The sequence below is a fragment of the Symphalangus syndactylus genome, chromosome 10 (assembly GCF_028878055.3).
Source record: "Symphalangus syndactylus isolate Jambi chromosome 10, NHGRI_mSymSyn1-v2.1_pri, whole genome shotgun sequence".
In the NCBI taxonomy this organism is placed as follows: Eukaryota; Metazoa; Chordata; class Mammalia; order Primates; family Hylobatidae; genus Symphalangus; species Symphalangus syndactylus.
Genome location: NC_072432.2, coordinates 133,331,345 through 133,354,431, shown reverse-complemented (window position 1 = coordinate 133,354,431; position 23,087 = coordinate 133,331,345). Strand labels below are relative to the sequence as shown.

Genomic DNA, 23,087 nt, shown 5'->3' with positions numbered 1-23,087 from the left:
ATGATATCTGACCTTAGAGAATCCCATCCCTTTTGACAGCTTATTAATGAACCTGTGTGTGGGAGAGCCGTGAGAAAAGGCTTCTACTGGGGGTGAGGTGTACCAGGCTCCCAAAGAGGCATTGTCCCCAGACCCTGAGGGCAGGGCAGCAGTAGTGAGAGAGATCACTGTGCCTCTTCTTATCACAATTAATGCTTATGTGATTTCCTTTGCTTATTTGTTTTTATTTTTGAGAAAAATTAAATATAGTATATTATCCACCCTAGGCTAAATGATTTCAATGCCTTCACCTTCTTCATTACTGTGTTTTCTCATCCTGAAATTACATTGGCTTTAGAACTTGGGGCAAGCCACTTCACCTACCTGAAACTACATCCTACATCCCTCACAGGAGTATGCAAAAGTGTCTTCTACTGAAAATACATTTCTTTTTGCACTTGCGGGCACTGGCTAGGTTTCAAAGGATTCGAAATGGCTTCTCTTATATAGTATCTGCTTCTGCTTTTCCTTCCCAGAGTCGAAAACATGCAAGCAAAGTCCGACTGTATTACATGCTTCACCCCAGGGATGGAGGGTGTCCTGCCAAGAGGCTCCGGTCAGAAAATGTGAGTATCTGGTACCATGTGATATCCTCAGATGATTTGTTCTGTGTACCGAGAACTTTGCAGGTGTAGGAATTGTAGTCTAGTCCAGATTCATAGAAAAGCTGAGTGAGTAGAAATACCTCTCATTAAATATTACAGGTATTATAATATATATCGCGGTTTTTTTATTTTCCTGCCAGAACTTGCCCATATAGTATTGGAGGAGTTTTTGATGACATTGCACTGGGACCATAAACAGTGAGAATACGCAGAGGTTGTGGGGCAGAGATCAAGGCTGGGTGAGGGGAGGCAGGACCACAACATGATGAAATATTAAGAAGACAGGACCTCAGGGGCAAATCTGTCAGAAATATTAGACACTTCACTTTTTACAAACTTTATTTTTCCTCTGGTGTATGAAACAGAATGCCTTGTTTGTTAATTTATAATGAAGAGTGTGCATATTTTGCAAATAAAAATACCCAGGCTTCTTGATCCCTCTCTCTGAAGGAACATTTGCTTGGGAAGACAAATGACAATTATAAAGTTGCTTTGAGGGTGTCAAGTCAGAGCAAAGGGCTTATTTCAGCCAGGCCAAGGCAAGGCTGATGAAATAAACATTCCCTCCTACCAGCAGGGGTTACTTTTCCTAATGAGTAGAATATTCATATCCGCCAGCTGCAGAGGCTCCTCCTGATAAACACTGTGGATTAAACACAGAAATTCCTCGCCCTTTGAGTTAAGAGGAGGCTGCAGGCGTAGAATTTATACCCCACACCATCCGTGTGCTTGTGATCTTGTTTTCTTTCTGCTGCCATGTAGATGACGGTTGTCTTTTCTCATTAAAAATTAATATATGATCATTGAAGAAACTTTACAAAACCTTCACTGTGTATTTTTCACAGGGGATAAAAAGAGGGAGCAAGAGAACTGCCCATGAGCAGAGGTTGTGAGCATCAGGGCTGGTGTTTTTAACAAATTCTAAGCATGCCTCTTGGTGTCACAAAATGAGCTGTTCATACACAGACTAATCTGGAACACTGCAGATCTGTCTTTACTGCCTTGGTGAAGCAGCCTGTAGAGCTTATTGGAAGCAAAAGATGTCACGAAAACTTTGCAAGCTGCTAAGAGCCGGGACTGAGTCTAGTTTTTTTTTTAGCCCTTAGCTGTAGGACCCTGGGCAAATAATTGATCTCTTGAAGCCCCAGTTTTCTCGGTCAGGCAGGCCATAATCATCATATTTTACTTTCCTCACTGGGCTACGATGAACATTAAATGAAGTGGTAGACAGGAGGTGTACTGTGACTTATCAAGCATCACATGCAGGCACTGAGAAAACAGATAAATAAGACGCAGTGTTGCCTTAAAGAAATTCATAATGTAGTGTGGGAGATTGACATCGTATAAAGAGTAGCTGTAGTATCACAGCATAAGTGTTTATTAACATCCTGCACAAAGAACCATGCAGACAAAAGGCAAGTGGATCATGCCAAGGGGCTCTGGTCAGGGAGGGTGTTCCTGAAGAGTTGGCATTTGAGCTGGAGCTTGGGGGCATGAATGGATTTTTACCAGATGGAGGCCATAGGAGTGAGGGAGGAGGATACCAATTTCCTAGGCACATTCCTCTCAGAAAAACTTATTAAGCCATGGGAGAGTTGATCTACACCAGCTTTTATGTAACCTCAGAACTCTATGGCTACTGGAATGGTGCTTCCTATTGGGAGAGTATCTATTAGCAGAAAGAATAGCATCCTTTTTTTACTTCTTGAAATTATCCAGCAATCAGATCTGAATCCCTTCATTTAATCGCCATTTAGTGTCTTATGCTAATGGCCAGAGACAATGGGGTTCATGGCCACTTGACAATTAGCTATTTGGACGCAGGTTATTTTCTCTCTGCTCAGGTTGTAATAACGAATTTGCACTTACATCTGAGCTCCTAGGGAAGGCTTAAAGTGGCAAACAGAGATGACTGCACTCAAGCTAGTGTTGTATTTGTACAGACTCGAGATGGTCCTTGCCACTCTGGTCAGGTGCACAATCCCCTTTACTCAAGCTCTGGTGCTGCCAATAATCGCAAGGACAGTTTACAGTGGGAAAGATGTTTGGATTTCAGAGCAAGAAGCGTCTGTTTGCATTCTTTATCAAAGGCCCCATGGAAAACTTTTTTCTCTGCTGTTTCCTGGGTTTTGAAAAACCTTGATCTACCAATGATTTATTTATCAAATCATTTTTCTATAATTTATTGAACATAATATAAAAGCAAACCAGTAAACAGAAAAAGCAATAAAATCATCTTACTTTTTGAGAGTGATAGTTGATGCTTTTGTTGCACTATGTGTACACTTATAGGTGAATATATGATTTCCACTATGCATTTTGATCTATTGGACACAGCATAGAAGTCACCCCCAGTACTTCTCAGGGGCTTTAAGAGTGTATGTTGGTAATTATATGAATCAACTTTCTTTGGTACAGGCTTATACCTAAGAATTGAGAGACTGAATATACAAAGACGTTGTCTGGAGAATAAGAAATCGCGTCTTATTTTTGGGCATTGAAGCCATTGCTGGGTCCGGGGTCAGGGACCACTGCTGTTCTGGGTGAGTGGGTGCAGTGGCTCACACCTGTAAACCTGGATCTTTGGGAGGCTGGCAAGAGGAACACTTGAGGCCAGGAGTTCAAAACCAGCTTGGACAACATAGTGAGACCCTGTGTCTACAAATTTTTTTTTTTAATTATCCAGGCGTGGTGGTACATACCTATAGCCCCCACTCCTCAGGAGGCTGAGGCTGATGGATTGCTTGAGTTTAGGAATCAGAGGCTGCAGTGAGCTATGATTGTGCCACTGCACTCCAGTCTGGGCAACAGAGTGAGACACTGTCTCTAAAAATAATAACAATAATAATATCGAATGTATAGATTTATCATAAGGCCCAACTGACGTAAGTCGTATTTGTTTAGCATTTTGTTTTCAAAGCACTTTCTGCATGTATTATTATGACTGATACTCTCTCCACTAGCACCCTGTATTCTCAGAAGGATATAACACTTTATTCTGCTTGCCTCACTTCCTACTCAGCTTCTCTGCTCCCAGGGGCTGTGACAGGTTTGCATCCCAGTGTTAACTGATTGAGAAAAGCATTCACATCTGCCCTGAATACCACCAGTGCGTGGCTTCTGTAAACGGAGAAAACGTGTTCCGATTTCCCACACCCTGACCACGTATGAACCCTGCTCCCACTCCATTCACAGGAACCCGAAATTTACTCACAAATACAGCGAAGGGCCTGTTATTACTTCTAAGGTCTATTGTAGCCATTTCTACTTCACGCCATTTGGCTTTTGCTGTTGTTGTTCTAAACACCCAAATTCATTTCTATCTTCTGTTTTGACATTGTCAGCTGTTTCAATTTTCTCTTCACGTGCTTTTCTCTTTAGAATCCTTACTTGGATCTCACATTTTTTTTCCCCCTGGAAGACATTTTTCCCTTGAGGCCACAGAGTAAAATTAAATGAGAAATAAATTGTTATAGTCAATTGCCTTAGAGAAATTTTCAGTAATCCCTCCAGCATTAGAGACAGAAAGGACTTCAGTGTTCACGCAGTCCATTGAGACTCTCAGTTTTTCACGCTTTTATTATCTTCACACCCATGGGTCAGATGCTTTGGGAAAAAGTGATCTGTATGCGAAACAGCACTTTTAAGTAAAAAAGGTGATTTAGTTTTACCTGGGTTTTTTTTTTGTGTGTGATACTTTGATTTTTGCAAAATGTAAGTAACTGCTGACCAAAATTGCAAGTCAGTATTAAGTAAACAGTATTTTTATGTGGAGTTAAGATAATTCCCTCTAAACATAGAGAAGCTTGGCATTTGGTTAGTGTCATCACGGTTATTACTCTTAGTATACATGCTTTCCTTTAGATCTGAAATATTCTGCATAGCTTGAGAAGCTGAGTGTCACTTTCACAAGTCCCTAAACATCCTAGAGTCTAGATGGGGAGGAATCAATCTAATCTAAACCCTGCTTATTACAAAGGTGAAAATAAAGAAGTACCATGACTTGACCAAAGTGGTCAGACCTGAGATTAAAATCCTGCTTCCCTAAATGCTATTCCTAGTCTTTTTCCACATATCTTGAAGTGGTGTGTTATTTTTCGGCCTTGTAACTGTTACAGCGTCTGGAGCCAGGGAGCATTGTTGTTCCGGGCAGGATAAAAATAGTGGCTGGCTTTTATCAGGCACTTTCCACGCATGTTCTAAATGCTTTATATATATGAGTGATCTTTCATCTTCACAAGCCCTGGAGAAGGCAGAAGTTGTCACTGTCCCCACTTAGCAGAGAACTAAACAGAGAGATTAAGTAATTGACTGTGATCACCCAGCTGGTACTTGACAGAGACGTGACTGGAAAAGTAGAAAACAAAAGGAGATTTACTCTGATACTGTAACCTGGCTCCACAATGTCCCATCGTAAGACGATAATGAGCATCTGCAAAGTGCTGGGGCACATGGACACCTTCCCCAACACAGATCATGGTCTAGTGGGGAAGTCAGATGTGTAGACCCTGTATCTCAATGCAGCATGTAAGTGCTACCATAGGCATATGCCTGGGCATGGTGAAGGGTCCCTGGCCTCTCCTGATAGGATGGGGCTAGATAAGGTTTCCTGGGGAAAGTGGCACTGAACCACTTCTTAAAGGATAGATTTGGATGAGCTAAATAAAAAAGAGTGGGAAAATGCCCTTTTGAGTGTGCAGTCAGCATTGGTGATGTTTTCAGGCAAACAAACTCAGAGGCTTTTCTTGAGTATGAAGTTCTAGCACTGTTGACTACCTAGGGCTGCTGTAACAAATTGCCACAAACTGGGTGGCTTCAACAAAGAGCATTTATTCTCTGGTGGTTCTGGTGGCTATAAGTGTGAAATTGAGGCATGGGCAGGGCCTTCTTCTGGAAAATCTGACTGAGAATCTCTTCCTTGCCTATCTCATAGATGCTGGTGGTTGCTGGATTTGCAACTGTACCACACAAACCTCTGCCTCTTCTATCTTTTCATTTTTGTTTTTTTATTTTTAGAGATGGCGTCTTGCTCTGTTGCCCAGGCTGGAATGCAGTGGTACAATTATAGCTCACTGCAGCCTTAAACTCGCAGGCTCAAGGGATCTTCCAGCCTTAGCCTCCCAAGTAGGTGGGATTGCAGGTGTGCACCACCACACCTGGCTAATTAAAAAAATTTTTTTGGAGAGATGGGATCTTGCTGTTTCCCAGGTTGGTCTTGAACTCCTGGCTTTGAGTGATCTTCCCACCTCAGCTTCTCAAAGTGTTGGGATTACAAGCGTGAACCACCACACCTGGCCTTCTTCTCTGTGTGTATCTCTGTGTGTTCTCTCTCCTTCTTATAAGGACGCCAATAATTGGATTTATGGCCCAGTACAATCCAACATGACATCTTCTTAACTACTTACATGTGTAAGACCCCATTTCCAAATAACATTGCATGTCCTAGGTTGGTGTCAATTTGGAGAGGGACATTATTCACTCAGTACTATGACAGAGGCAGGAGTCGAGGTTGGGATGGTGGGACATTGTGCGTAACATTGACATTTACTTTGTCAAATGTCCCTTGTGTTCTCAAGTGGTCTGCTGCTGACTTTGTGGTCAGTTCTCGAAGACAGATGCGTTTACCAACAAGTGCTGTGTGTTTTGGCTTCCAGCTTAAATAGTACCCAGCATTGAGAGTCAGAAGTGGAGATTCTATCCCCAGTTCTGCTACGCATGAGTTCCACAACTTTGCTTTAGACTTTCTAAAACTCAATTACTATGGTTATAATCAAGCAATATAATTGCTGTCCTACCTGTCTCTCAGAGTTGTTAAGGGACTCAAGATAAAATCACGTTTGTGAAGGTGCATGATAAATTGTAAAGTGTGTGTCAAGTGTTCTGTCGTGGAATTTTTTCTTCTTTCTGGTGGATTATCTCCTAATAATTATGAAGGCCCCTTCATAATTAATTAATCAATCAGCCAATTTCTACTGAGTTTCTACTATGTACAGAGTACAGAGCTGCATACTGTAAAGGACACAGAAAAAGGATAAAATATGAAGTTCATCAGGTAGTTGGAGAGAAAAGTCATACAGAAAGCAATTTAAAAACAATCAAGGGCTAATTTGTGTGGCCCTGCCTCTAATGAAGCTGATGATCAGAGAAGCGATTTTTTGGTGGGAGCTGGAGTGCTTAACAATGGCTTCCCCAAGGCAGATGCTTTAGAAGGCTCTGGAAGATTTGTACCGTGATGGGGCGCCTGTTCTTGGTGGAGCTGCCTGCTGTGCAAAGCCTTAGAGGGAAGGCCTGTGGGAGACCTGGTTAGGCAGAGACTTGCAGGGACCCTTCAAACTGACTTTCATTCAATATTTATTTAGAAAGGCCCTTTGAAAAATTAGCAATACATATAGTTGTTTTATAAACCAAGTTATAACATTAAAACTTGTTTGGAATTGTATCTCTTGTGGATAGCTATAGTTACACACATTTGGCCAAGATAGAGATTATGTTCGTGGATGTAATTATGAAGTACTATGTGACATATGTTTAAAATTTCCCTTTATTGCCTTTTGTTATAGCAAATTATCCCCCCCCCACCCACTGCCCCGGCCCGCCCTCACCTTTCTTTCTTCCTTCTTTTCTCTTCTTCAGCCTCCTTTTGTTCATTTCCGAACTAGCAATTTCTTGGGAGGACAATTAAAGGTTTATAATGTAGGTAACACAAGTGCTTCATTTTTCGGAAACCATATGCCTTATCAGGTTCAGGATTGTAGCTGACTGTAACTGTCAATACCACGTTGGCCAAGCCCCAGGTTGGTGATGAAATCTGCAGTAGCTCTGTGCAACTTGCATGTGCATAGTGCAAAAGCACGAGAGAGAGAGAGAAAGAGAGAGAGACCGCGACAGAGAGAGAGAGAGAGAGAGAGAGAGATCTTTGTGGTCAGAATGTTCCCTCGACCATGAACCAAGTCAGCTTTGCCAGAAGCAAGAACCATTCAGAGTTAATCAGTGGAAACTTGGTTTAACAGGCGTTTTGTTTTTTCTGACTTCTTTCAGTGCAGATTTTGCACTGCTTTTAGTTAGGTGGCCCGAGATGCTGCTTAGCTCTCCTACCCCCTAACCTGGTTCTGGTGAGGGTGCTGCGAAGCAGGGCTGGAGCCTGGGGTATGTTTGGGGAGGGATGGAGACTGAGTTCGCCAGTAGGAGGGGCTGGGTGCCTGAGGGCAGGTGAAAGATTTGCAGAAGCAAGTGTATGCCAACCTACAGATGTTTCCAAAGGGTCAAATAAAAGAAAAAACTCAGGACTTAGGTAAGGACTGATCGTATATGGAAGTCTATTGCAATAGGGGGAATGTCCCAACCACTTGGAGAAGTAGAGCACGGCTAGAAGGAGCTGGGTATTGGAGAGTCAAGTGAGTAGGTGCTGTGAGTGAGCAACTAAACAGGAATGTTTCTCTGCATATGTAGTCAGTCGATTATAGGGAAAGGCTGTTGGCAGTAGTGGTGTCTTGTCTGCATTCTTGCATAAGCTCTCAGTGCTCGCACAAGCATAAGAGTGGGACAAAGTTCAGGGACCATGGGAAAGCAGAGAAGACTGACCAAAGTTTGGTTAGGCTGAGTTAGTGGGCATTTTGTCCAGATTTGTTAGTGGAGATGAATAGTTCAGTTAATTATTTATGAGCTGAAGAGTGGGAATTGGGAGAGTTTGTGTCTGGCCTTGTCAATAGGTAAATAAGATGATCATCCACACATCTTATCTAAGTCTTTTGGGGAAAGGTTGGTCTTTGCAGCAAGCCCTTTCCTGGAACAGAAAAGGATGGGAGATTTAAAAGAAACTATTCCTGTTTTCCAGAAGCAGGAGCTCATATTTTTCCAGGACTTCAGCTAAAGTTCAACATTGTCATGTGGGTGGGGCGCAACCAAGACGGTCGACCCTTGTCTTAGTTGGCCTGTGCTGCTATAACCAAATCCCATAGCCTAGGTGGCTTAAACATCAGAAAAGTAATTCTCACAGTTCTGGGGAGTCCGAGATCAAGTTGTCAGCCGATTCAGTTTCTGGCGAGGGTTCTCATCCTGCTTTGCAGATGAACATCTTATGGCAGTTCAGGTGGTATATGGGATAGCAAGAGAGATCATCTCTTTGTGTCTCTTTTTACAAGGGTACTAATCCCATTCACGAGGGCTCCACTCCCATGACCTAGTCATCTCTCAAATGTAATACTATCTTATGACCTTTACATACAATCGCATTGGGGATTGGGTCTTCAATATAGGAATTTAGCAACCATAGATTCTAGACTGGCTTTTCTCTTTTCTCTCTCTCTTTTTTTTTTTTTTTGAGATGGAGTCTCTCTCTGTTGCCCAGTCTGGAGTGCAGTGGCCCATCCTCAGCTCACTGCAACCTCCACCTCCCGGGTTCAAGTGATTCTCCTGCCTCGGCCTCCTGAATAGCTGGGATTACAGGCACTCACCTCCATGCCCGACTAATTTTTGTAATTTTAGTAGAGACTGGGTTTCACGATGTTGGTCAGGCTGGTCTCGAACTCCTGATCTCATGATCTGCCCACCTCGGCCTCCAGAGGGCTAGGATTACAGGCGTGATCCATCGCACCTGGCCTAGACTGGCTTTTCTCAGATACCGTTCCAAAGGGCTGATGTAATACAATTATGATTGCAATAGCGTTATGCATGTTTCTTTTCTCCAGTAGGTGATTAGAAAGCATTACTGATTCTCTGTTTCGTTTTCTTTGAATGTCTAGTGTCCTTTCCATTGTTCTGTCTTTAACCAGTAGAGACAGTTCTCTCTGTGGCATTAGCAAGTCTGTGTCTCTGCTTCGCTGCATGCTTATTGCTAGGGAGCACTGTCACCATCCAACTCTCATGGGTCAACATCCTATTTATTCCCAAGCTCCATTTTTCTTTGCTTCCTTCTAGAGACCACCAGCTATTCAGCTTTTCTTCTTCTTTCTATTTAGTATTTTTTCATAATAAGTAATTTTTTTGTGCTGTTCACACAAATGGAAAAGACCACAGACAGAATTTTAAATTAGACATTGTCATTTACAGAAAATCTATATTCAGGGAAGGAATGGTTGAGGGCCCTTAATAACTAAAATCTGGTGATGACCACACCATAGTTCTTTAATATGTCAACACAGGAATTGTTGCTCTGTTTGTTTTTTGAAAGGGATGATGATAACATACATTTGAAAAGAGTCATGGTGACTAATGAAAAAACATTACAGATTGTCATTTCACTGAATCTACTGGCTTTCTCTTATGACTGATGTGAAGTGGTGACTGCGGAGGGACTGGCTTCATGACAAGAAGAGAAAGGGAATACAATGAAGTCTTCCTCCCATTTCTGTCCTTCAGTTGTTCAGCGGAGTATTAGGGTTCTCTAGAGGGACAGAACTAATAGGATAGGTGTATACATAAACAGGAGCTTATTAAGGAATATTGACTCACACGATCACAAGGTCAGATCCAACAATAGGGTGCCTGCAAGCTGAGGAACAAAGAAGCCAGTCCGAGTCCCGAGACCTCAGAAGTAGAGAAACCGACAGTGCAGCCTTCAGTCTGTGGTCGAAGGTCCAGGAGTCCCAAAGCTGAAGAACTTGGAGTCTGATGTTCTAGGGCAGGAAGGATGCAGCATGGGAGAAAGATTAGGCTGAGAGACTCAGCCAGTCCAGTCTTCTCATTTTCTTCTGTCTGCTTTTATTCTGGCCACACTGGCAGCCTTGATTAGATGGTACCCACCCAGACTGAGGGTAGGTCTGCCTCTCCCAGTCCACTGACTCAAATGTTAACCTCCTTTGGCAACACGTCACAGAACAATACTTTGCATCCTTCAATCCGATCAAGTTGATACCCAATATTAACCATCGCAAGAGGTAATTCATTGCCCTTCCAAGGATATTTGATGGATACATAAATAAATATATTATTTTCCTATATTTTACATTAAGTATGGTGCAGTATTTGTACCATTTTACCTTTTCTTTTTTTTTTTTTTTTTTTTTTTTGAGATGGAGTCTTGCTCTGTTGCCCAGACTGGAGTGTAGTGGCGCAATCTCGGCTCACTGCAACCTCTGCCCTCCAGGTTCAAGTGATTCTCCTGCCTCAGCCTCCCAAGTAGTTGGGACTACAGGCACGTGCCATCATGCCCGGCTAATTTTTTGTATTTTTACACATCTTGGAGGTCATTTGACATGAGGTAAAGAGTGTTTGTGTGCATGTGTGTGTGTATGCGTGTACAGTGGATGCTCATTATTTGCGGATTCCATATGTGCAGATTAGCCTACTCATTGAACTTTACTTGTAACCTCCCATCAGTACTGGCACACATTTGTAGTCATTCACAGCCATGGGCAGAGTAGTGAAAAGTTTGAGTCACCCAAAGTGCATGTTTCCAGCTGAGGTCAAACCAGGTAAGGCTCTGCCTTCCTGCTTCGGCTTCCATACTGTGAACAAGTGTCCTTCTCAGAGTCTGTTTAGAGCCATGCTTGTTACCTTTTTGTGCTTTTTATTGTTGATTTCACTGTTTAAAATGGCCTCCAAACACAATGCTGAAGTGCTGCACTGCATTCCAAAACACAAGAGGGCTGTAAGGTGCCTCAGGGAGAAAAGACATGCATTAAATAAGCTTCCTTCAGGCTGAGTGACAGTGCTGCTGGCCGTGTGCTCAGTGTTAACAAATCACCAATGTATATTAAATAATGTGTCTTTTAACAGAAACGGGCATAAAATGAGGTTACATATTGATCATTTGAAAATGTTATAAACAGAGGCTCACAGGAAGCTAATCTTGTATTTTCTTTAATAGCAATGGTTCAGTATTTGCTAATTCAGTGTTCACAGCAACTTTATAGAACAGAACTGCCACACATAATAAGAATCGAGTACACACACACACACACACACAAACATAAACCCGAACAGATGCTGAGTATTTCATTGTAAAGATATCCCATAATTTATGTAGCCCCTTACTTATGGATATTTGGGTTTTTCCTATCACTTGCTATTACAAAGAATGCCATGATGAATAAATGTGTGTATCTCTTTTTCGGGTATACAAATATATATATATATATATTTATATCTGAACGTTTCCTAGATGTGAAATTGCTGGGTGAACATGTGTGCATTTATAATTTTGATAGGTATTGCTCTGTTTCTCCATGGAAGCTGTATTCGTCTACACTGCCCGGGGCTGCCAGCACCTACTGTCTCCTGGAGCACCTTTCTCCACAAGCCTGGTGGCAGAAATGAACACAGACTTTGGACTTTTCTTTGTGTTTTTTAAGACAAATACATAGAACTTGATGTTTGAGAGTCTGCTCTGTATGCCAGACGCATGAGAGTAACTTTAAGCATCCAGATGCTTTTTATCTTTCCCCACTCAAAGTACCCCTGGTGGGAAGAGAGTGAAGCAATAATGTTTAAGGTCCCAAGGAGACGATCAATGTGTATGGGTTCCCTTCATTTGGGTCTCTTCAGGGTAATTTGCAACTTCTATAGTCCAGTTAGGACAGGCCTGCTGTTCCCACCTGGAAGACCTGAAGGGCAATTAGAAAATCAATAGATGTGATTTAGTATTTACTAATGTGCCTCACTGGCTCAAGTCAGGAGTTAAAAAATAACCACTGGCCAAATTCAGCCACCTCCTGTTTTTGTGTGGTCTGTAAGCTAGGAATAATTTAAAAATTTTTTAATGTTTGAAAAAAATCAAAAGAAGAAGGGTATATCATGACACGTAAAGAATACATGAAATTCAGGCCGGGTGCAGTGGTTCGCATCTGTAATCCCAGCAGTTTGGGAGGCCAAGGTGGGCAGATTGCTTGAGTCCAGATGTTTGAGACCAGCGTGGACAACATGCAGAAACTCTGTCTCTACAAAAAATACAAAAATTAGCCGGGCATGGTGGTGCATGCCTGTAGTCCCAGCTTCCCAGGAGGCTGAGGTGGGAGGATCACTTGAACCCAGGAGGCAGAGGTTGCAGTGAGCCAAGATGGTGCACTCCAGCCTGGGTGACAGAGTGGGACCCTGTCTCAAAGAAAATCACAGGAAATTCAAATATTAATATTCATAAATAGAAAGTCTTATTGGAACACAGCCACACTCATCCCTTTACGTGTTATCCACAGCTGCTTTCATGCCACAAGGGGAGAATTGAGTAGTTGCAACAGGGATGGTATATCCCAGAAGGCCTAAGATATTTACTGTGACCCTTTACAGAAGATGTTTGCTGCCCATTGAAACTCTAAAGGTGCCTTTCTTCTCTTCCTTATCAGACTTTCAGTTTGTGGCTGTTAGGTTGAAAGTTTCACCTAAGAGAGAAGCATCATTTCAAACCCCTGAGTTTCCATTTGCATTGTTGCCATTTGGCTTTGTTTCTTTTCAGAGAAAAGTTTGAAATTTGTGAAAATATGATGTGGAAACAATGAGGACAGCTTATTTCTGTTTCTTTCTTCTTTTCTTTTCTCTCTCTTTCCTTCTTTTCTTTTCTTTCTTTTCCTTCTTTCAAGATAGGGTCACTCTCTGTTGCCCAGGCTGGATGGAGTGCAATAGCATAATCATAGCTCATGGTCTCAAGTGATCCTCCCACCTGAGTCTCCAAAATAGCCAGACCACAGGCATGCATCACCACACCCAGCGAATTTTTAAATTTTTAAAAAATTTTTAGTTGAGACAAGGTCTCACTATGTTGCCCAGGCTGGTCTCGAACCTCTGGCCTCAAACGATTCTTCCCGTCTTGGCCTCTCAAAGTGCTAGGATTATAGGCAACAGTCAGTCCACCTGGTCATTTTATGCCATCTGTCCTTCAAGCCAAATTATGATAACCCAAATTCCTGAGTTTTCTAGGACAGCCCAGATTTAATATGTTCTTTCTTGTCAATACAAATTACCTCACCAAACTATACCCCCGGGTGGAATAAAAATTTTTTGTTATACAGGTACAAATACACAAATAATAATTTAAATGAAAAAAATAGTAGAACTCGTCATTGATGGAAACATATGGCATATTGCTTCAGCTACACATGATTTTCTCGGCCTGAGACTAATTCTCCAGCTTGGGACTCTGCTTCTGAAACTCATTTATACTGAGATATATATCATAGTTATAACTTCTGCCTAGAATCTGATACAGAGGAGAGGAAAGAAGGATTCATTGAAAAGACAGCCGTGGAAATAATTGTTTTCCCTGGTGGAGATAGTGACATGGGTCTTTGATCATTGGAAAGCCTGGTAGCCCCCTCCTGTTCTCTAACTCCATTGTTTTATTGTTAACATAGCATTGCATATACTCTCTTGTTTGTTTGCATGCCATTTGTTAAACCTTTTTTTTTTTTTTTGAGATGGAATCTTGCTCTGTTGCCAGGCTGGAGTGCAGTGGCGTGATCTCAGCTCACTGCAACCTCTGCCTCCCGGGTTCAAGCAATTCTCCTTCCTCAGCCTCTCGAGTAGCTGAGACTACAGGCATGTGCCACCACACCCAGCTAGTTTTTGTATTTTTAGTAGAGAAGGAGTTTCACCATGTTGGTCAGGATGGTCTCTATCTCTTGACCTTGTGATCTGCCCACCTCCGTCTCCCAAAACACTGGGATTACAGGCGTGAGCCACCGTGCCCGGCCTAAACCTTTTTAATGTGTCAGGCCCTATGCTAAATACTTGATAGAAATTTCATTTGAACTTTATAAATATGAGTAAGAATCTTCATCACCTCTGGTGAAAAACATGTGGAGGGAGCTTAAGTCAAGAATCTTATCCAAAGCTACACACCTTGTAGGTGATACAGCCAAGATTCAAACTCAATACTGTTTGGCTCTAGAACCTGAGGTCTGTATTATCATATGATCTTCAATCATTTATTTTTTCATTCAGAAAATATTAATTGCTTGCCTACCAAGAGTCAGGCAGTGTGCTGATTGCTGGGAATTTAACAGTGAATGAAACAGATGCAGTTTTTGTTTACAGAACTTACAAGGATAGTGGTGGGGGGGAATGGATGTTAATTTCTAAAAATCGTACAAATATTTAAATAAAGAAATGTAATGGAAATGTTAGAATAAAGAACTCCACAAGGTCTTTGGAATCAGGGAAGGGCTTTTCTGAATACGTGATGCTTGAGCCGTGTCTGGAAGTTGATTAGTGATTAACTAAGCAGAGAGGTGTATGTTTTGCGGTGATGGTGGGGAAGGGTGTGGTGTGATAATTCCAGGTAGAGTAAGTAGGATGTGCAAAGGCCCTAAGGTCTGAGAGAGCATGGTCTTTGGAAGGACTAAGAAGGAAGTCATAAAAAAGAATGAGTTTATGTTCTTTGCAGGGACGTGGATGAAGCTGGAAACCATCATTCTCAGCAAACTAACACAGGAACAGAAAAACAAACACTGCATGTTCTCTCTCATAATTGGGAGTTGAACAATAAGAACACATGGACACAGGCAGGAGAACGTCACACACCGGGGCCTGTTGGGGGGTTGGGGGGAAAGGGAGGGAGAGCATTAGGAAAAATACCTAATGCATACGGGGCTTAAAACCTAGATGACAGGTTGATGGGTGCAGCAAACCGCTATGGCACATTTATACCTATGTAACAAACCTGCACATTCTGCACATGTATCCCAGAACTTAAAGTAAAATTTAAAAAAAAAGAAGAAGACAGCCAGCATGAGCATGGCTGGTGTCTGGAGACAGAAGCAGGTAGTGATGGGAGGTGCAGAGTGGACTCAGGGAAGAAGAGCTGAGGGGAGCTGTCGAGTATCAGCTTGCAAGAGTCCGCTGAATCAGTGTGGCCTTGGAGGAGGCTGATGGCAGAAGTGAAAAATGAGACGTTGATAGATTTTGAGGATACCTGAGTAGGTAAAAATGGATGAATGGGAAAATTAGTGTGAGATCAAAGGAGGTTTTCAAATGACTTCCAGGCTGAGAACTGGAACGTTGCTGTCCCGTCCTGCGGTCACAGGGATGCTGATCTTTAAGGCCAGGACTGCAGAGAGTGGGAAGACATGAGAAGCAGGGAGGATGTGAGGAAAAACTGTTTCTCCAGGTTATTCCAGGTTCTTCAGGTGGAGCAGGAGTGAAGTTGTATGAAGGTGCAGTTTGCTTCCAGCCAAGGGGGTAGTGGGCAGCCTGGTAGAAGCGACTGGGCGAACTCTTGTTCTCAGAGCTTCCTTTAAGCCAAGACTTTCTCCTTCTCTGATGACAAGAGCAGTAGGGGGAAGGAGGAGAAGTCAGGGCAAGCCCAGTGGCAGAGGGACACAGGGACACAGGCTAGAGGCACCCTGCCGTTGTGCTGATGCCCAAAGCCAGGAGAGTGGGCTGGGTTCCAGGTAGGTGCCAAGTGAGAGGGCACCCTCGTGTCAAAAAGTAGGGCAGCAGGAGGTTGTCTGGAGGGCTTTCCGGGGGGATGCGGGTCAGCAGTGATTTGATATGTGCTTCCAGTAGGAGGACTGGAGTTACTTAAACAGCTGGTAGAACTCAGGTGTGGTCTTGGGATCTCAGTCCCAGTAACTCCTGGAGGGTCCACCCTGTTCTTCCTTAAACTTAAAAGGTGGAGATGGGAAGACCCAGAGATCACAGTGTTAGACTTTAGGAGGGCAGGGGTCTTTCCTTATGCATCTTTGCATCCTCAGCATTTTGCACGGGATGGGGGGGGTGATGTTCATATTTTCATAATACTGCCCTATTGTTTTTCTTTGAAACAACTATAATTTAAAAAATTATTTTCATTAAAACCTGTTGTTTGTATAGAAAGTCTTAGAGAGCAACAGAAGTGCATCTGGTTTTCATTATACACCTATCGAAGCTGTCCTCCCCTTCTGTAACCGCCCTCTTACTGGCTGTCTCTCTTGGTCATCACTGCCCTAAGCTTGACCTTATTTCACATCAGGCTCATTAGTGCAGGGGTTGATGTTATAGTCTGGATATTTGCCCCACCCGAATCTCAGGTCGAAATGTAATTCCCAGTGTTGGAAGTGGGACCTGGTGGGAGGCGATTGGATCATGGGGATGGATTTCTCGTGGGTAGTTTAGAATGGTTTATCTAATTAATGGTTTATTATGAGGACTGCACCATCCCCTTGGTGCAGTCCTCATGAGAGTGAGTGAGTTCTTACGAGATCTGATTGTTAAGTGTGTGGCACCTACTCCTCACATCTCCTGCTCCCACTCCTGCCATGTGACACCTACTTCCCCTTCTGCCATGATTGGAAGCTTCCCGAGGCCTCACCAGAAGCAGATGCTGGCACCATGCTTCCTGTAAAGCCTGCAGAACCATGAGCCAATTGAATCTGCTTTCTTGTAAATTACCCAGTCTCAGGTATTTATTTATAGCAATGCAAGAGTGGCTTAATAAAGTTGATTTGCAGCTAGCAGAGGTCCATGTCCTTCCCAGATTCAATTCATATTTCAGCCATAAGAGAGAAGGAGCGTGTTCCTCAGGAAGTTCTTCTCTGGAAGACATTATGGCTGTGCCTCAGGGGTGAAAGGATTGATTGTACATATTGCATGACCCTTTGTCATGGAAGATTATAAGCCACATCCTTTAGTGGTGTCTTTCTCTTGACACACTAAATGGGCCCTTGAAAATGAGCCCAAATCTATTTTTGTTTAGGGTAGTTTGAATAGAAGAATTCTGGTGGCAACAGACTGCAAAAGAGAGTGATTATTTTATATCACAATCACTCTCTAACTTCAGTTCTGCAAGGTTAATTTCCCACGCTGGTGTTTGTTTTTGGGGGACCCCACTGTGGTGCACAGGAATCTCCAGACATGGTCTGATGGCCCACCTGGGTGTGGCAGCTGGGTTCTTCAGTGTTCTCTTTCCTTTCTGCTCTGTTTCTTTTTTTCAGGTGTCTGATTCTCCAGTGTATGTTTCCTGACCCCATTTTTCCCCTGATAGATGGATTTCTTTGGTTAACATGCTAGAGTCCCACAAAACTTCTTTATTTTTCTCATGAATCTCAACTCTTTCCTGAAAATTTGTATCATTCGCTCTTAATAAAATTCCTTTCCTTCTGTGTCTGGGTCCATTTGTCTTCATCTCTTGCTGGGGTACAGGGAGGGGTCTGGGAGGATCTCTCCTCTTTGCCTTCCTTTGTCCTACATAGCACCATGAGTCTTCACTCTCATATGGCTCTCATAAATCACGCTTGCTGTCTTCCCATTAGGTGACCCCCTGTGACCATTCTGTTTCTCTTTAGTAACCTCTGGGCATTCCTCATGCCTAGAGTATTATTCTTGCAGAACGAAGAAGTCTGTTTCCTTCGCTACATTCTGGCTTGTGACTGCTTGGCTTTGTTTAGGTTGATGTGTTCTGTTAAGAATATACATATATATTTTCTTTTTGCCTTAGAATCAGCCAAGGATTGTGACATTAAAATACAAGATACATTTATAACTTCATGTGACCTGGATTTGGTGCAGGTCGTGCTGAGACAATGATGAATGTCTCCTGATCAACACCAGAAAACCTTGCAGAAAATACATTTAAAAAATAGGAGTGATGTGTTGAGTTCTACTAATTTGCAGTAAATTGTCTTTTTGGACTTAGGTCTGGCAAACCCCTACTGTGCACCTGCCCTGTGTCACAGGCTGCACTGGGAACTCTGCATATGTTATCTTACATAATTTTCAGAAAATTCTACCATGTAAGCAATACTGTGTGCATTTTGCAGATGATCTAAGGAAAGGGCAGAGGGCAGTGGAAGTAGAGATAAGATGAAAACTGAGGTTACCTAAATCTAGCACCTTTTTTATCTTGTCACCTCCCTGTGGCCGCCTTTGATGCATTGCATTTCTTTATTTTTAAGAACATAACTTTCACTCAATCCTGCCTCAACCATTTCATGTATAAGTGACCTTAGTAGTCCCAGGTTCCTGTAGAACATTTTTTATGAGCGTAGCTCAAGGAATTCTTCCCCTCAAAGCCTGCAGTGGGTGGAGCAGTGTTCATAGGGTCATCCTAACTTTGTTCTTTTTTCCCAGGTGCCTGCTGAGAGTTGGTGGCTTGCAGACTTGTTGAAAATCTGAGGGGTCAGATAATGTGATGCCACTAATTCAGCATCATGTAAAAGAGAGGGCATAGGCTTTGAAAACTCCCCTGGGGTCAAATCGGGCCTCCAGTTCCTGCTAGCTGAATGACCTCAGTCAATTTCCTTAATTTTTATTAGCTTTAGTTTCTTCATCTAAAAATTTTAAAGAATAAATATGATAATCTAAGCTTAAAGCATAGAGTACAGGATGTGGTGAGAGACAGGTGCTCATTAGCTATTACCTCTTTCTCCTTTCCAATGGACCAGATGATGCTGAACCTCTTTCTGATTGGATATTTAATAGTGTATTAGTCTGCTCTCATGCTGCTAATAAAGACATACCCGAGACTGGGTAATTTATAAAGGGAAGAGGTTTAATGGACTCACAGTTCTATATGGCTGGGGAGGCCTCACAATCATGGTGGAAGATGAAGGGCAAGTCTTACATGGTGGCAGACAAGAGACAGTGAGAATCAAGTGAAAGGGGTTACCCCTTACAAAACCATCAGCTCTCATGAGACTTACGCGCTACCACAAGAACAGCACTGGGGAAACCGCCTCCATAATTCAATTATCTCCCACTGGGTCCCTCCCACAATGCCTGGGAATTATGGGAGCCACAGTTCAAGTTGAGATTTAGATGGGGACACAGCCAAACCATATTTGACAGGGAGTAAGAGAAACCAACAACAAAAGACTGATTAGAATGAGCTAGTGGGTCTGTATTCCAAGATAAAATGCTGCTTAGAGATGCATTTATTAAAAAAAATAAAAGCCCTAAGTAATTGTCAAGGAATTAGAAAAACAGAAAATATTACTGTGTTCAATACCTTTCTTGTTTTAAAGAAGCTAAACGAATACAAAGAGTAAAAAAATATGGTGTTGGCATTTGCACATTGGGGCTTTGCTTGGAGGAACACATCTTGTCATTACTTGACTGTGATCCAGCCCCAATGTTTAAGTCTAGCCGGAAGAGAGTTAAGATATTTTGAACAGCTCTAGATGACAGCACACACAGCCCTGAGCTGTGTGCACGGAGCAGCTGGTTGTATTCCCCTCCCTTCTGCTCATGGGTGGTGTTATTCAGTCACGGCACAGTGACTTTAATAGATATTAAAAGTGCAGCTATTTGAGCACGTCATTCTCAAAGCCCCATTGAAACGCTCTACGGCAGCATATGTGACTGAACATGGTACAAGGCCATTACTTTCCTGCAACGGGAACCATTCCTTTTGATCTGTAACTCCGTATAGCAAAATAATTTTGTAATCATGTATAATTCGTCTATTAGTTTTGTCTTTGTGCCAAGCATAGTTAAAAGAAAAATCGTGTGGAAAAGATTATTTTTATTGTGAATTCCTGATGGAAAAAGGCATTTTCCTTCAAAGTTATTATCTTGGTTTTATAGCTGACCTTTAAAAGAGTGTTTATGACTTTAAATACTCCAGAGCTCAGCAAATATTATCCTCCATATATTTTTAGATAGTCATTATAGCTTTGTCTGTAAGCACTGAGTATGTACCATAAGACGCAATGTTGGTTGTTTAAAATTTTTGATATTTTATTGTAAAAGAAAAAAACTTGTTTCGTTGGTACATTGAGTGATGATTGACCTTTTCTTATTAAATTTCCTCTTCATATTTCATCTCTATGTAATCCTAGAAGGTCACTGGTTGGCATTAGCAACCCCAGAAATGGATGGTCATGATGTCACATCCTAGAATTAACAAATTAGTTTGTTTGGTCTCTCATTATCTACTATATCCTTTACTGTAATGTGAGATGAAAAAGTTCAAGATGGAATTGTGGCCTGCAATGTCTTGAACACCAAGAATTAGGGATCTTCAGTGTGTCCCTCCTCCCACCTCTCTTACCATACATACTTTGCATTTTTATGTGTTTTCTTTTGTATGCTTTACGACATACTCCTGGGCATGAGTTCTCTGCTATCATGGCGGATGATGCAAAAAAAAAAAAAAAAAAAAAGGTGGGGGGAAGAGAAAGAAGGGAGGGAGAAAGGGAAGAAATAGAGTGCTATTGAGGGAAAAGTAAAGCTGAATCATAACCAAAGAATATCTAAGCCTGGAAGGGTTTATACGGCTTTTCAATGGAGTCTTGCCACCTAGAAACAAAACAGAAAATCTATATTCCTGTGTGCATTTCACTTGCACTTCCAGAAAGGCTGGGAGATCATGGGCGAGTCATGTAACTTCCCTGCATTATTTCTTCCTCTGCAATAAATGATCAATTGTTCCTTTCCAATTTTAATAGCATGTGATTTAAAAGCTCCTTGGAAACCAATACCATGATTTATAAACAAAAGGGATCAGTGGATAGTTGATAATTTCAAGTAATTCTTTTATTTTATCATGAAATCATTATTCATTTTTATAAACCATTAATCCGAGTTTCATGCATATTCTGGCATAGCATAAGTAGTGAGCACAGCCGGGAAGGGTCCCTGCCCTCCATTGAAAGTGGCAGCTCTCATAAGTGCTATGGATGAAGGGGCACGGTCCCTGGGAGAGCACGTGGGGAGAGATCACCAGCCTCGGAATGAGGGAAGGTTTCTGCAGCAGTGATTCTGAGTGGCATCTGAACGGTGCACAGGCTTTTACTGGGTAAGGAGGTAAAGGAAGAGCATTCCAGGAAGAGGGATAGCATTATGAAAGTTTGGGGAGAAACGGAAAGAAGGCAAGTTAGGCTAATGCAGAACAAAGCAGGATGTTGTGATAGAAAAGGCTAGCATGACCAATATGGTAGGAGCCAGACCATGTGCGGTTTTTAGGGAAGGAGTGACAATATCACTTATCATCCAAACATGACACTTCTGAAAGTGAAAGGGCACTATTAGTAGTAAAACTGGGCTGGGCGTGGTGGCTCATGCCTGTAATCCCAGCATTTTGGGAGGCCGAGGTGGGCAGAGGTCAGGAGTTTGAGACCAGCCTGGCCAGCATGGTGAAACCCGTCTCTACTAAAAATACAAAAATTAGCTGGGTGTGGTGATATGCGCCTATAGTCCTAACTACTCGGGAGGCTGAGGCAGGAGAATTGCTTGAACCCGGGAGGCAGAGGTTGCAGTGAGCCGAGATTGCGCCACTGCACTCCAGCCTGGGCAAGAGAGTGAGACTCTGTCAAAAAAAAAAAAAAGAGAAAGGGAAGAAAGGAAAGGAAAGGAAAGGAAAAGAAAGGAAAGGAAAAGAAAGGAAAGGGAAGGAAAGGAAGGGAGAAAGAAAGAAAAGAGGAAGGAAGGGAGGGAGGGAGGGAGGGAAGGAAGGAGGGAAGAAAGAAAGAGATGTTAACCAGGAGTGGCAGTTCCTCCGCAGAGCTCAGAGGAGAGATTTGGGTGGGAGAGTTAAATTTGTGTGTGAGCTCTGCAGTTGAGAACGTCTACCAAGAAAGCTTGAGGAGAGAAGAAAAGTGAGCCGGGAAACCTACTGGCTGCGAAGATGGTGAGACCATCAAGGAGACCTGGAAGAAACAGGCAGGTAGGAAGAAAACTAGGAGTGTGTTGTGTCAGGGAAGCTAAGGGACACTTAGCTGAGTACTAACAAATTAGTGCTAGAGGATGAAATAAAAATCATGTGCATTTTATTACTGTATGTTCAATAACATATATATTGAGTGGACCATTTTTGTTTCCTCAAGAGAGGAATTGAGTGATGAGCAATATAAAACACCAAATGTCCCTATTTTCTTACCTTCGCAGTGATTTTGATGATCTTAGAGATAGGCATAGGAGAAACCCATCCTCTGGCTGGAAATGGGGGAATATTGCCTGGCAGATCTGGCTCTGAACATTGTCCTAAGGTAAGGAATGTGCCATCTGCAGTCCTCTTTCTGCACTTGTTCTCTCTCAGAGCCATCATGCTTGAATTTCTAACAGGATCTTCACCCTATTTCCAGACCCTTGGCTTGGGAAAGGACCTTGCAAACTCGTTTATACTAAGGTGTAAAGGATTGATAAGCCTAAGTCTTTTGTTTTGCTCAGAGAACTACACCTGAAACAACAAGAAAGCTGTCTCTATTCTGGAAAATGCAGTTCTCTGAGTGTGGGGAGGATGTTCTGAACCTGCCTCTCTTACTTGAATTACTTCCTTGTAGTTTGCTTTTAAATACCTTCGAAATAGAACCTTAGGGTCACACAATTGTAGACTTTGGGGTGCTTTCAGTCTACAGTGATCACACCTCAGAGGACTTATCTTTCCTTTCTCTCCAAACCTGCTTCCCCTCTTAAATTTCCTTTTAGAATTTGATTAATAACACCAACTTCTTCCCTTCTTCCCTTCACCCAGGCTAGAAACGATTGAATTATATTTGAGCTGCTCGCTCACCACATCCGGATGCTGTGAGTCCGCCCTGCCTGCCACTGCGGGCTTCATCTCTGTCCCTTCCTGCGGTTTCAGAATGAGATCATGCT

General features: G+C 42.5%; 1 protein-coding gene across 3 annotated transcripts in view; it reads left to right on the top strand.

Moving 5' to 3' along the window:
- ZMAT4 (zinc finger matrin-type 4) overlaps nucleotides 1-23,087 on the top strand; it is a 382,280-nt gene that overhangs the window by 137,357 nt on the left and 221,836 nt on the right. For all 3 annotated transcript variants that reach the window (XM_055296035.2, XM_055296034.2, XM_055296033.2), the window contains exon 3: nucleotides 516-605. In XM_055296035.2, the coding sequence (XP_055152010.1) occupies nucleotides 516-605 (90 nt within the window). The remainder of the gene's footprint in view (nucleotides 1-515; nucleotides 606-23,087) is intronic.